The sequence below is a fragment of the Dipodomys merriami genome, unplaced genomic scaffold (genome assembly GCF_024711535.1).
Source record: "Dipodomys merriami isolate MVZ:Mamm:240054 unplaced genomic scaffold, mDipMer1.0.p SCAF_32, whole genome shotgun sequence".
Lineage (NCBI taxonomy): Eukaryota > Metazoa > Chordata > Mammalia > Rodentia > Heteromyidae > Dipodomys > Dipodomys merriami.
Window position 1 is genome coordinate 3,283,404 of NW_027204715.1, and position 14,334 is coordinate 3,297,737.

A 14,334-nucleotide genomic window follows, 5' to 3' on the forward strand; every position below is an offset into this window, starting at 1 on the left:
TCTTATACTTTGGTCCATCTTGTAAATGGTAACAGACACTGAAAAAGTGCTTACACACGCTCTGTCAAGTAGGAAAATTGCTTGATTTAGATACTAAATCTTAATGCAAAGAAAAAGCTGCCTATGTTATCTGCCCTCAGTCATTCTTACATTTGCAACTAAGCAACTTGATGAGGTGGTTTGGAGAGGAAGAGGAAGGAGAATGGAAGAGGATGATGGTGATCAAGAAACGTCGCACACTCACTGGAGTCGTGACAGTGAAACCCTCCAGTGAGAACTCAGGTGAATGATGTCTTTAGACATACTGCCTTTGCAGCTCTTCAATATGCTGTACAAGTACAACTTAAAGGTTTTCACAACGTGCTATGATATAGATGGCCATTGTTTATCGTAGGTAGAAACTGTAAGTCTGTTTCCTTCTTGACTCGAAGTCTGTGCAAGCTGGGACTCCCTGCTTCAGTCTCACACACGTCTCCAAGCCTCACAGGAGCTTCTCTGAGACCTCAGGACCTTCATGCTGTATTCTCTTCTCTGTTCTTTTTGCTTTGCAACCCCAATGTGACCATCAGAGTCACATTGCCGGGGAGATCATGAAGCCGGACAAACCCAGAGCCTCTTCCAGACCTCGGTTTAACTTCAGAACATAGAGGAGCCCATTTGTGCCTTGACTCTTACTCTGAAATGCTGTGGGAGAGAAGACACCACACCACCACAGTTGATGAAAATCAGAGGCTCCCAGCCAGCCCCTTTTTCTCCCCACCACAGCTGCACTGGAAATGTGGCCTGTAGGACATCTATGCATCCTGCCTGATTCCATGCTGGGTTCCCACAAGGCGTGAGGAAGCCCAGAAGTTTTGAAGAGTTCTAGTCTGGGTATAATGAACTCTATCCATTCCAACATAACTGAACTAGAAGAGAACTAGAAGAGAAGAAAGTGGAGACTGAAAATCAGGTCCTCTCAGAGCACCCATGTCTGACACCACCTAGAACCCAAGACCTCCAGCCAGCTGTGTTCTACTTATTTGGTCATGTAGATCTCCCAGGCGGAGACCCTCCCTCCCGCACAAAGCCTTCCTATGGATGGGCTGCTGCAAAGCAGCAGATGCAGACACGCTTGAACTTCTCTGGACTTGGCTGCCCTTCCTTCCCACCATCCACCCCATGCCAGTGTCACTGTGCACAGGGACGTTTTCATACTCACAAAAGAAAACCAAAATGTGTCTGTCAGAGAAAACACTTATCAAGCATCAACAACTTCTAAAGCATGGAAGGAAAGCTGGGTGCTGGTGGCTCACGCCTGTCATCCTGGCTACTCAGAAGGCTGAGAACTGAGGATCATGGTTCAAAGCCAACCCGGACAGAAATGTCTGTGAGACTCTTATCTCCAATAACCCACCAGAAAACTGGAAGTGACGCTGTGGCTCAAGTGGTAGAGTGCTCGCTTGAGCTGATGAGCTGAGGGACAGCGCCCAGGCCCAGAGTTCAAGCCCCACGACTGACAAAAAAAAAAAAAAAAAAAAAGGAAAGATGATCAGAAGCCTGGTGTTGGTGGCTCACACCTGTAATCCTGGCTATTCAGGAGGCTGAGATCTGAGGATCGTGAGTTAAAGCCAGCTCAGGCAAGAAAGTCCATGAGATTCTTATGTTCAATACTCAGAAGAGGCCAGAAGTGGCTCTGTGGCTCAAGTGGTAGAGCACTAGCCTTGAGCAAAAGAAGTTCAGAAATAGCATCCAGGCCGAGATTTCAAGCCACAGGCCCAGCAATAAATAAGTAAATTAGTTAATTAATTTTAAAAAAGTCTAAAAAGGAAGGTGAGCAGATGTTCTGACTCTTTTTGGGAGAGAATACATTATAATACCTTTATCAGTGGTCACACAAAATCACATTGAACCTAAGTTGAATCCACCTACTACTTAGTAGGATTGGTAGAGAACAGAGGGAGGTATGGAAGGACACCACAGAGATGGACAGAAGAGCGTTGGAAAGCTTCTTGGGGAAACTCCATGCGATCACGAGCTAGCTTCTACCACAAGTGAATCGAACAGACAATTCAGCCTTAGAAGGAAGAATCTGTCAATGAAAGACAGAGCTCCGTGGACATGCATGAAGCATGGGCTTCACTTGGATTCTGGCTTAGCAAGGAGATCAGTTGAGACACTTACAAACATCGTTGATAATTCACACACCAAACGCTGCTTCTATCAGTGAATCAACATTTCCTTTCAATAGTGAGAAAAGGATTGGTCTAGCTATCCAGATGGTCCAGAGAGAGAGAGAGAGCTGGGGACAGGCTGAGTGAGCTCCTGAGCGTCCTTGGTCCCCAGCCTTCAGTTGGGAAAGTGTCCGTGTTAGCTGAGGAGGTTTCCATCGACACATCAAAGGGTGCATCCAGGAGGTGGATAGCAAGATCGCAGGATGGGGTTGAGATTAGTCACACAAAAGAACAGAGCCTTGTCCTGTCTAGAGACAGGATGTGTGTGTAATGTCACACACTCAGGATCCTGTGGCTTTGCTGTCTCTGCTCAAACACAGGCTAGGGCAAACACACCAGCAGTTTTGCACTGGCATCAAGTTTTCTCAATACACATCATCCAGTCCTACTTCCCACACCCACTTACAGCTCCCATTGGCCTATAGCCCTCTGAAACTGAATGTTCAATGGTATTTTAAAAATTATTCTTACATTCTGATGTCATAATGGTATTGCGGTTATGTTTTGCTTAAGAAAAACCAGTTTTGAGGTGATATCTCACTGTTGTTTTGATTTGCATTTCTTTTATGGCTAGGGATGTTGAACATTTCTTCATGTGTCTATTGGCCATCCTTCTTTCTTCTTCAGAGAAGTTTCTCTTTAAGTCCTTCGCCCACTTATTATCTTTTGTAGGTGTATATTGAGATGCCCACATCTAGACTTGGCTTTGAAATGTCAGTTGATCGTGCTCCTTGGTTAGAGTTACTAATCAACAGAGGATGGTTGTTGATGGTGGGTGTATTCATTCTGCCTGTGTTTGAAGTTTCTATTCTTCAAGAGTTTGAGAGGGAACAAACCTACTGCTCTCCGTGGGGTTATTTCCCAGGAGAGGTGAGCCTAGAAGCTGGCAGGAGGAAGAGTATGGCAGCTTCATCAAGGACGTGCGACGCCATCAGGGCCTGGGAGAGACTTGTGGGCGGAATGGGAAGCAATGGCTGGAACCTCAGCCCTCCCTCCACAGACGGCAGCCAGCACACCCCGCTTCTCCTCACGTGGGTTCCTCTGTCCCCTTCCAGCTGGTCTGTGGGGAACTGGAGTGCCTGCAGCCGGACGTGCGGCGGGGGCACACAGAGCCGGCCCGTGCGGTGCACACAGCGAGCGCGCTACCGCGCGGAGCCCGTCCCCGCCAGCCGGTGTCCCCAGCCTGCGCCCTCCAGCCACCAGGCCTGCAACTCTCAGAGCTGCCCACCCGCGTGGAGCACGGGGCCCTGGGCGGAGGTAAGCAGGCAGGGTTGACAGGGGTGGGGTCAGGGTGTAGGTAGGCACCGGCCACGGAGGTGACTGGACTGTGTGGACGCTGGTGGGGTCTGCCTCCTCCACCCCCCACCATGGACTGTGGAAGCCGTCTCCAGTTGACCTTGTTTTCTCTGGCAGTGCTCTCGGACCTGCGGGAAGGGGTGGAGGAAGAGGACTGTGGTGTGCAAGAGCACCAACCCTGCTGCCAGAGCACAACTGCTGCCCAGCACCGCCTGTGACCCGGAGCTCAGGCCCAAGACGCAGGAGGCCTGTCTGCCCAGGCGCTGCCACAAGCCCCGGAAGCTGCAGTGGCTCGTGTCCGCCTGGTCCCAGGTCAGTGCTGGACTGTATCGTGTCCGCCTGGTCCCAGGTCAGGGCTGGACTGTATCGTGTCCACCTGGTCCCAGGTCAGGGCTGGACTGTATCATGTCCGCCTGGTCCCAGGTCAGGGCTGGACTGTATGGTGTCCGCCTGGTCCCAGGTCAGGGCTGGACTGTATCATGTCCGCCTGGTCCCAGGTCAGGGCTGGACTGTATCATGTCCGCCTGGTCCCAGGTCAGGGCTGGACTGTATGGTGTCCACCTGGTCCCAGGTCAGGGCTGGACTGTATCATGTCCGCCTGGTCCCAGGTCAGGGCTGGACTGTATGGTGTCCGCCTGGTCCGAGGTCAGGCCTGGGCTGTATCGTGTCCGCCTGGTCCCAGGTCAGGCCTGGGCTTCAGAGTGAGCACCCCCCCCCATATCTCGCCCTTTTCCACTGTCCAGGTTCCGTCTCCTCTTCTCATCTGGGCCTTCTCATGTGGTCCAAGTGTCTGGAGTTCCCTCTTGGACACTGGCCTCCCAATCCCGTCCTCCGAGCATCTCCCCACCACTGTCTGTGCTGTCCTGTCAGTCCTGTCCAGCGGAGGGGTAGAGGGTGGTCAGGTGTGAGTCAGAGGTGGTGCCCCTCACAAGGGGTCCAGAGGACTCAACTGTCTCTAGGACGGTTGTAGTTACTTCTGTGATGCCCAGAGCAGCTCTGGGCGATGGTGCAGAATCGGGTACGTGTGCTGCGGGAGTTTCCACACCGGCCTCTGCATCTGCCTCCCCTGTGAGCATGCGCTGCCCATCCTTCTGACAAAGGACAAGGCTTTCCATCTGCTCCACCCAGGGCGGCAGCGTCACGTGGCCAGACAACAGCGGGAGGGTTTGGAACCCTGAGCGCTCCCTGCCCCGCTTGAGCAAGTGAGCCCAAAGGGCACCACAGTGACCGTGGGGCCCGGCCACGTGTGCGGGCTTCACGGAGGAGCGGGAGCCTCTGTGTCCTGGGCTGGGCCTCCGCGTTCCCGCAGCCGTCACGGCGGAGCCCGGCCCTGCTGGGCTCCAGGGGTAGGCCGCAGAGTCCTCATGTACCTCCATTTCCCCAGACTGCGTACAGACCCGGGAGGAGCGGGAGGTTCACTCCACTCTGGAGTCCAGAGTGCCTCCAAGGACCGGCTCACTCTCGGTACCTCCCACACATGTGCACACGTGCACGTACACTCGTCCACACGGGTCTGAGTACACGGAAGGCCCCGCTGGCAGTCCAGGGGGCTAAGATAAGTTGGAAGCGGGAGCTGGTGCGGCCTGCCCCGCTCTGCTCACTGTACCCACCGCGGTCTCGTGGTTCTGGGGGCTGCGCAGCACCACCAGTCTCCCTGGCATGGGTCAGGAGCATGGGGGGCTGAGGCCCCTGCTAGGGCCCCCCCCCGGGGATCCAGACGAGCCTGTCTCACTCAACAAGGCTGCAGTCACCCAGTGGCAGGCCTGCCCGCAGACGCCCCTGTCCCGGAGGCAGGAAGGCCCAAGCTGCAGGCTGCCTTGGAGCACAAGCGGGGTTCCTTCCTGTGTCCTTGTGGCTCCTTCCCAGGCGGCAGCCGGGTTCGGGGAGGCCTGGTGCTCCCTGGGGCGGTTCGGCCTGTGCCCGTGCTGCAGACCACATCACACACCCTTCGAAGCGTCAGCGTTCACCGCAGGGCCTGGGTGATTGCCTCACTGACACCTGGGAAAAGAAGGCTCTAGAATTACTTTATGGTTTTAGACTGTCCTGCTCCCATCTGCATGAATAATCCCTTCCTTCTCTCCTGCTTGCTTCCTCAGAGAGGAGATTTCTACGTAGCCCGGGCTGGCCTTGAACTCCAGATTCTCCAGTCTTGGCTTCTTAAGTCTAGCCTTATAATTGTGTGCTGTCAGGCCTGGCCTACAAGCTTTCTTTTCTTTCTTTCTTTTTTTTTTTTTTGTCGGTCATGGGGCTTGAACTCTGGTCCTGACCGCTGTCCCTCAGCTCTTCAGCTCAAGGCAAGCGCTCTACCACTTGAGCCACAGCGCCAGTTCCGGTTTTCTGATGGTTTATTGGAGATAAGAGTCTCATGGACTTTTCTGCCCGGGCTGACTTTGAACTTCGATCCTCAGATCTCTCAGCCTCCTGAGTAGCTAGGATGACAGGTGTGAGCCACCAGCACCTGGCTTAATCTTCCTTTTCTTTAAAAAAAAAAAAAAAGATGTGGTGAGCCTTTTCCTCAAATGGCAATGTGTGTATTACCTGTTCATCTGATATCATCAGCGATGTGTGTATTACGTGTTCATCTGATATCATCAGGGGAGATTTTGATCACTGGTTTTGCAAAAAAAAAAAAAAAAAAAAAAATCTAAGAATCCCTTTGTCCTTTATCTTCAGTGCTCTGTGACGTGTGAAAGAGGAACCCAGAAAAGATTCCTGAAGTGTGCAGAAAAGTACATTTCCGGCAAGTACCGGGAGCTGCCCTGGAAGAAGTGCGCCCTTCTGCCGCAGCCCGGCCTGGAGCTGGAGCGCACCTGCGCCCTGAGGCCCTGCAGCCAGCCCCACCCCCCCGCGGCACGGGGCAGCTGGTTTGCCTCGCCCTGGTCCCAGGTAAGAGGCTGTGGACATTTGAGGACTGGGCTGGGCACTGCTTGCTGCCTGGAAGCCAAGAGCTGGCTTGTGTGTGGAGTCCTAGCAGGGGTGTGGCCCCACCAGGCCCCATTCTTGCACCGCACGCCCAGCACGGACGGAGCCCACATCCGCTGAAGCCTCCGTGGAAGGTGGCTTCTTGACAAAATCTGGGCAAATTCTCCTAGCGATTGGTGTGAACAGGAAGAAATAGAGGATCTAGAATAAATCTATGGCTGTCTGTAGGCTGAGCACAGCTCTTTCCTCTGGCCCTCCCCATCCCCCGGGGAACTTCAACTCTGCACACACCCCACCTACCATGGATGATCAGTAATGATCAGCGCTATTGATTTATACCCCAGCCCAGTTGGGAAACTGAGATGAAGCAGACTTAGTTATTTGTGTATGCATGTATGTGTTCGTGTTTGTTTGGAGATTCGAGGGATTGAATTGGGGACCTTCCAGTAAGCAAGTGCTCTACCACCTGAGCCACAGCCCCGTCCCAGTGCAGCAGTGCTCAGAGCCGAGGGTTCTGACCTCAGCAGTGCACGAACTCACATGTGCGTTCACAGCTTGGCAGAGTGAGAGTCAATGGAAGCCTGAGGAGTCGGGGCCGGGTTGGTAGAAGCGGGTGCTGAGGACACGCCCTTGAAGCCGTCTTCCAGCTCCATCCTCTCTCCCCCTTTCTCACCATGAGGCGAGCACCTTCGCCTCAGCTCACCCTCCTCTCCCGAGCTGTTCTGCCTGCCACTGAGGTAGAAGCCAGCCACCCCTGGACGGGGCCTCAGGGAACCTCAGCAAACACAAATCCAAGTAAACCCTACTTCTTTCTAAGGTCATTTTCTCAGGTGTGTTGTCAGAGTGAAAGAACAGGATAACACATTCTCCCAAAGGTATTTAAGACAGAAATTATTTAAATTATTGGAGCAGGAGGTATCCAACACATGCCCCTTGCAAATATTTCCTTTCGTCAATGGACAGAAAAGCGTCAACCCCACACATCTTTTCTAGGAGACCTCCCTTTCTTTTCTTCTTACTACACTGTCTTCCAGCCACATGAGCTAAGCGCTATCTGAGGAGCAAAGGCAACTTGTCTCTCCCATGAGAAATGTAAGTCAGACACAAGGAGGAGAAACTGAGGCTTCTAAAGTGATTCTCATCCCAGCACCTAGCTACCGAACTAACACTCACCTGACTGTTCAAATGCAAAAACTTCAGTCACATTTAGAATGAGGAAAACAAGATGTAGCGATATTTAATTTAAACGCCAGCTTAAAAAATCTACCTGTTTTCAGTAGCTTGTGCCACTGAAATACCCAGTCTGGGTGATACGTAATTTTTATCAGAGACTGTGGCTCATCATGATTCTGAGGCCACAGCTTTTTTAAACAGGGTGAAAAGTCACAGGGCTTTATTTGGTGTGAGTGCTTTATGGCCCGGGCTGGGCCCTCCCCATGTGGGAAGTGGTCAGCGGCAACGGATGGTCAGTGCCTGCCGACCTCGGCCAGCAGACGGGTTTACTCTACAGCAGTTACAGGTTGTCATTCCTGGGGTTGGCGCTGCAGGATCTCTGTTGATGTGAGTGCCCCACATGTCACCATGGAGGACTGGCTTAGATCACAGCTATCTCCTAGCTGAGCAGCAGGTGGCTCCTACGCTCTGGTCTGGGAACAGCTTAGGATGGCCACGTGCTGCAACCTGTGCCGGTCCACATGGCAGAGGTGCACATGTCGGGGCCTGTCTCACCCTCCAGCTTTTTAGTAGGATGGTGGACAGGTGGACCTGGAGACCCGAGGGTATGAAGGACAGGTTCCCATGTTAAAGACAACACATGTGATTTCCCACCCTGGCCCTTAAGACTGCAGTCCTGAGCCCGGTGCACACATGCACCCGCAATGCATAGGTGATTGACAGATGCAGGCCCGGTACGGCCCTGGACCCTTCCCTGCTGTCACTCGCCGGTAATGACCGCACCTGCCCTCGGCACTGACAGATGAGGCTGCCATACTCACCTTCTGCATGCAGGAGACCCAGTAACCAGTTGGTATTGCATCAGAGTCACAGCCCCACTCAGGTTTAAGGCCATTGAAGTTTGTGCAACTCCATCTTTGAATTGTGTTGGCATTTGGTCTCTGGGAGAGTGGGAAGAATTACAATGAGTAGAAGCTCCAGATTTAGCATAAACTAAGGCCAGCAGGACAATGGTAAAGTAAAGGAACTTAATGAAGACTCCCAATCAAGGCTTAGCCGCAGAAAATAAAAGTGTGAGACCTTGGCCGCCAAGAACAAGCCTGTGCCTATGTACGGACTGTCCTCTGATGCCCGCAACACATCAGGGGCATGCAGGGAGTCCCTGTGATTATGATGGAATAGGACAATCAGTGCAGCTGTCACCACCTAGACTAGCAATCACTGTGCTCCACAAAGACCAACCAACAACTTACAAAGAGGAAGCCATCATCACTGTAGCATATGCAGAATAGCCAAATTAGGGAGTCAGGGTAGAAGCCCATCAGTAGACGGAAAGATGAAGGAAATTCGGCATATATACCTGGTGGAGTACTATTCAGCCATTAAGAATGAAATCACATTGTTTGCAAGCTGAAACTAGAAATTATTGTGTTAGATAAGTGAAACTCAGAAAACAAGTATCCCACATTCTCATATGAAGTCTAGGAACTAAGAGAGGACAGAAGAGGAGAAGAGAAGATTTCTGGGGAGGGGAGCGGGCTGTGGTGCGGGCGGTGTGGAGGGTCCCGTCTTGGTCTGCAGCTCTGTGGTGACGGGCTGGCGTGCAGACGGCGAGGCTCTTGCTGAGATCCTGACCTGGAGACCTGTGGTTTTTCTCCCGCAGTGCACAGCCAGCTGTGGAGGTGGTGTGAAGAGAAGAACCGTGCACTGTCTGTCAGGGGGCCGGCCAGCCTCCAGCTGCTCCCCGGAACACAGGCCTGAGGCCTCGCTGGCCTGTAACACCCACTTCTGCCCCGTGGTGGAGGAGCGAGGTACGCACCCCAGCCTCTCGCCGGCCCTGGCCTCTGAGGCCGGGGCCGTCAGGTTTTTGGAGCCGTTCCTTAGAAGGCCTGAGGAAGCAGGTGTGCCCTAGGAGTCCAGTGTGGAGGCCTTGTGTCTGCTCTATCCTTCTCTCTCTCTTCCCTTCTCCTCCAGTTTTACAACCAAAGGGTCACAGACAGAGGCTACTCATTTTCAGGCCACCCCAGAAAAAGCAGAGGCACTGGGGACACAAATCAAAATAAAGGATGCTGGGCCTTTGATCCACACTGTGTGGGAGAGATAGCTAGGAGGACCAAGGTCTGAGGCAGGCCTCAGGCGAAATCTCTAGACAAGCCCTACCAGGAAAGAATAAATACGAGGAAAAGGGACTAGGAGCAGAGGCCAGTGGACAGAGCGTCTGCCTGGCCAGCAGGCGGGCATGAGTCCAGGAATCTGAACCTCGGTACTGGGAGGGGGAGGACATTATTATGTTGATCTTTTTGATAATGCTACTTTGATATTTAGGGAACACAATTTTAATAATAGCAGTATTTCCCCTACAGGATGCAAAGCCCCCCTAATTCATTAGGTAATCCCTAAACACTGTGTGTGTGTGTGTGTGTGTGCGCGCGCGCATGCGCGTGCTAAGTGTGTCAGAGGGTACAGAGGTGGCCACCTACCTGGTGGCTCCTCCTACAGTAAATGCATCTGCAAACAGCAAGGAGCTGCTGTAGCTAATGAACTGAGCATTCAACATTTAGTGCGGGGAGAAGAGCAGAGAGAGGGCTCTTTCCAAGATAGAGGCGCTCCAGTGCACTTAGCACAAGAAGAAGTGAAGTGTCCACAGAAGTGAAGTTGTCAGCAGGTGACTTCTGTGCGCACTGTTAGACTTACAGAGATGCCCTCCCCTTCCTCGGTGGTTTGAGTGAGAGCAACCTCGTTAAGGCACACGGATACGCGGTGGGGGTGTCTGCAGCTGGGGCTGGGCAGCTGGGCCTTCCTGGAGCTCTCCCTGACCCTGACCGGGTTGCGCTTGCTTTCAGACACCTTCTGCAGAGACTACTTCCACTGGTGCTCCCTGACGCCCCAGCACGGGGTGTGCAGCCATGAGTTCTACAGCAAGCAGTGCTGCAAGGCCTGCGCAGAGTCCAACCTGTGAGAGCAGCGCAGGCCCCGCGGCAGCGAGGACGCCACAGTGCCGCCCAGCGGGCCGCGCAGAGCTCGTCAGCATGCGTGCGGGAAGGGCCCAGAGCAGCCGCGGGAGCGAGGGCCGTGTGGGGCTCTTTGACATGCGTGTGTTGGGTGTCTAAGCAAGTATATGCTCTCCTGGGTGGCAACGTGGGGTGATGGAGGCTGACCGAGCAGGGGCCGGTGCTAAAGAGCTGGAGAAACAGAGCTCACCATTGTGATTTCAGCTAAGTCAGATCCAAAAGGCAGAAAGACAAAGCAGAACATTCCCGATGTGTTGGGGGAAAACAATAAAAAGGCCATGAAATACAGGAACTATCTCTCTCAGCCATCCAAAAGACCCTGTAACCACAGGGAAGACCCCGCGGTCTGGGTGCAGGGCAGGTGCTGGAAGCCCCCACACCCTGCCCGGCTCCCCTTCAGTAGCCACAGGAGCCCAGGTCTTGCCTGGGGAGAGCCTGCTGGGGCTCTGCCATCTGATTTGGACTCTGAGTAGGGTAACGATGAAAAGGAAACCCCTGCCAAGGTGCTCTGTACTTTACCTCTCATCTTGCTCAGTTATTTCCAGTGAGTGCTCCTACTTAAACCCACACCTCAACGCTTTCCCGTGTTCACGTGGATCAGAAGTACCAGTCGCACCAAACCTAGCCATCCTCAGAAGAGCTGGGTCCAACCAGAACAGACGTCCACTGTGAGCCCGGAGGGGCAGGAGCCTTAAGCCCAGGCTTTGTTTTTGTACATTGTGGGGTTTAAAATGTATTAGATAAGCCGTGCACCTATGACTCACGCCTGAAATCCTAGCTACTCAGGAGGCTGAGATCTGAGGATCGCAGTTCAATGCCAGCCCTGGCAGGAAAGTCCTTGAGACTCTTTATCTCCAATAAACCACCAGAAAATCTGAAGTGGCACTGTAGCTCAAACAGTAGAGTGCTCACCTTGAGCTGAAGAGTGCAGGGACAGCGCCCAAGCCCAGAGTTCAAACCCCACGACCAACAAAAATAAATAAATAAAAATGTATTCGATAAATGAGATGGTTTCCATAACATAGTTGAGAACGAAGATCAAGTACCTTTACACTGGTGGCTGCAGAGCAAATTCCACCCCTAACCACTGCCGCCGCCTCCTCCTCCTCCTCCTCCTCCTCCTCCTCCTCCTCCTCCTCCTCCTCCTCCTCCTCCTCCTCCTCCTCCTCCTCCTCTTCTTCCTCCTCCTCCTCTTCCATCATCAATCACCATTGGTGCTTGTTTCTGGTCCACACCACCTAAGGTGTGGCTCTGTTCTTAAAAGGCACGTGGATATTTATATTTGCTGAAGTTTGTAATAAATCTTACATTGTACTGCGTGCTCCTGAGCTGTGTGCGAGTCCTGCCTTCAGCGGGAGGAAGGCCAGCCACACACCCTGGGGAAAGAGTCCCAGAGACAGGAAGAAGGGCGACTCGAATATGGGAGAAAGCTCTGGAGCTGAGAGGGCTCCAGCCGGGGCAGCGGGCACCGCAGGGCCCGTGGCTGGGGCTGGTGATGGTGCCCGTGCTAAGAGGAGGCTCTCATGACCATTAACTGCCTGCTTGTAGGAGTCAGAGCTTCGCCCCACCCCGCGCCCCCAAAGCAGAGCTGCAGACATGGAGAGAGCAGGCTGGGCTTTTGTGTTAAGGAGCCTGGCAGTTCTGAGGTCTGGATCGACTGGCTGGCAGGAAATGGGGGCACACACGTGCATGCCGGCTGATGTGTGTGCTGGCTCCTGCACGCTCCTGGGCGTTGGGGCTGCGGAGGTTGGAGGTGGGCTGTGGCCCGCTCGCTGCCAGCCTTTGTTGGTCCTGTTTCACAGGCCTGGCCTCCCAGGAATCCTGTCCTGTGCTGCTCTGTGAAACCCAGGGGGCCAGGCCGACAGCAGCCCCCCCCATGCACCTCACCACAAGTGTCTGGACTCAGCTGAGCCCCTGGGAATTCCAGGCTGCCCTAGGGAGTCAGACAAAACAAAGCTGCTGTGGTGAAGAGAAGGAGGAACCCGCACCAGCCAGACAAACGCTCCCTGCAGCCGCGCCCTCCCCCTGTCTGCCTCCAGCCAGGAGAAGCCGCCACCACAGGAGGCTTCAAAGTCAGGGGGGTATGGGGCGCGGGGCGTGGGGGGGGAAGGGGGAAGGGGGCGGGGTTGACTCTCCCAAGCCCAAACGCTATGCCTTCCGTCCCTTGTCCCAGTGCCAGGGTTTTCCTCGCCAGGCTCAATCTTCCCCCCAGGCCGGAGCCCCCTAGGACAGGGACAGGGAGGCCAGCCAGCCGGCCTCTGGGGCTCCCCTCCCGCCCCACCTTCGAGCCCGCACCTCTCCTCAGTTTCTTGTCCCCTTCCTCCAGCAGGCATGCTGGCTGGTCTCCATCACGGTCCTTTCTGTTTTCTCGAGGTATCTCAGCCCCCCAGGTCATGGCCTCACTCCAATGGGGTACCCGTGGCCCGTGGCCCGTGGCGGTGACCAGGCTTCCTGAGCTTTGCTTTACCTCCTCCCCAAGAAAGAACTGCACGTCCACAGGCAGAAGTGTTAGGGAGCATCTCCTCTTCCTCCTTCAATGTTCCTCTTCTGCAAATGGAACGAAAGAAGAGGCCGATCCCTTTCCCTCCGCGAAGCTGGTCACGGGCAGAGTCTGCGGGTGCCATAGGCAAGAGGCCACGGGAACTTTGGTGTGGGAGATGTGACAAGGAGCCCGTCCAGGAGGCCTCTCCCCGCTGCCCCAGAGGGACGGGCAGAATCTTCCCACACTCCCCACGAGGGCTACGTGGGGCACAGAACACCAGATGTGCTGTCCAGCCCAGCCCCGTGGCCTCGGGGTGCAGAACTTCTTGCAGGGTGCGAGGGTGAAAGCTACCTGGTCCTGTCTCCACACTGTCTGGAGAGAGCACTGAGCACAGCAGATACCGCCACTGTTGGCCCTGGGTCTTCACGTCCCATTGCTGTGAAGGACCACCCTTCATCTCTCGCCTCTGTCCTGGTGCTGAAGGAAGAGCTCTTACTAAAGCCATTCACAGCCTCCTGGTTGCCACACCATGAGTCCCTGTTTATCACTTCTCACATGGCCTGTGCTGAGCAGACGCCGCCCTGGACACTGTCCTTTGCATGAAGCTCTTCTTCCTTGGCTTGGCTTCTACCTGAAAGACCTGCCAGATGGCTCAGTCCTCTGTCATGGCGGGCGCTGACTTCCTGCTGGGCTGCAGGCCCTGCCTACCCACACACGCGATGTAACAGACTTCACCTCAGAGAGGGGTGAATCCCCACCACCAGATTTATTTCCAACTCCTCTGGAAAATTCACCTCATCCTTTAAACCATCTCATTCTCAAACACAGCCAGCATCTAACATACATCAGTCACTTCTTCTTGTGGTGGTTAATCATATGTGTCAACTTGACTGGGCTACTGATGCCCAGATAGCTGGTAAAATACCACTTGTGGGTATGTGTGTTATCTGGAAGAGGCTGGCAAAGGAAATCAGGAAACTTAGTAAAGACCTGTCCTTACCTGATGGGTGGGCTTCCCCCAAGCTATTGAAGGCCTGCATGGGGGAGGAAGGCAGAGGAAAGCCAAATTATGTCTCTCCTCTTCAGCTGGAACACGCTGCTTTCCTCTCAGATGCCAGAGCACCTCGGGGTCTCAGGCCTTCAGAGACCTTCACTAACAGCATCCAAGCTCTGCATCCTTCAGCCTTCAACTAAATTACCCCAAAAGCTTTCCTGCTTCTTCAGCTCACAGGATTGC

General features: G+C 54.0%; 1 protein-coding gene across 1 annotated transcript in view; it reads left to right on the forward strand.

Moving 5' to 3' along the window:
• Adamts16 (ADAM metallopeptidase with thrombospondin type 1 motif 16) overlaps positions 1–11,744 on the forward strand; it is a 99,896-nt gene extending 88,152 nt beyond the window's left edge. Inside the window, exons 19-23 of the mRNA XM_070042150.1 lie at positions 3,269–3,470; positions 3,627–3,821; positions 6,183–6,395; positions 9,268–9,415; positions 10,448–11,744. Coding sequence (XP_069898251.1) covers positions 3,269–3,470; positions 3,627–3,821; positions 6,183–6,395; positions 9,268–9,415; positions 10,448–10,563 — 874 coding nt within the window. The 3' untranslated portion in view covers positions 10,564–11,744. The remainder of the gene's footprint in view (positions 1–3,268; positions 3,471–3,626; positions 3,822–6,182; positions 6,396–9,267; positions 9,416–10,447) is intronic.
• The last annotated feature ends 2,590 nt before the right edge of the window (positions 11,745–14,334 follow it).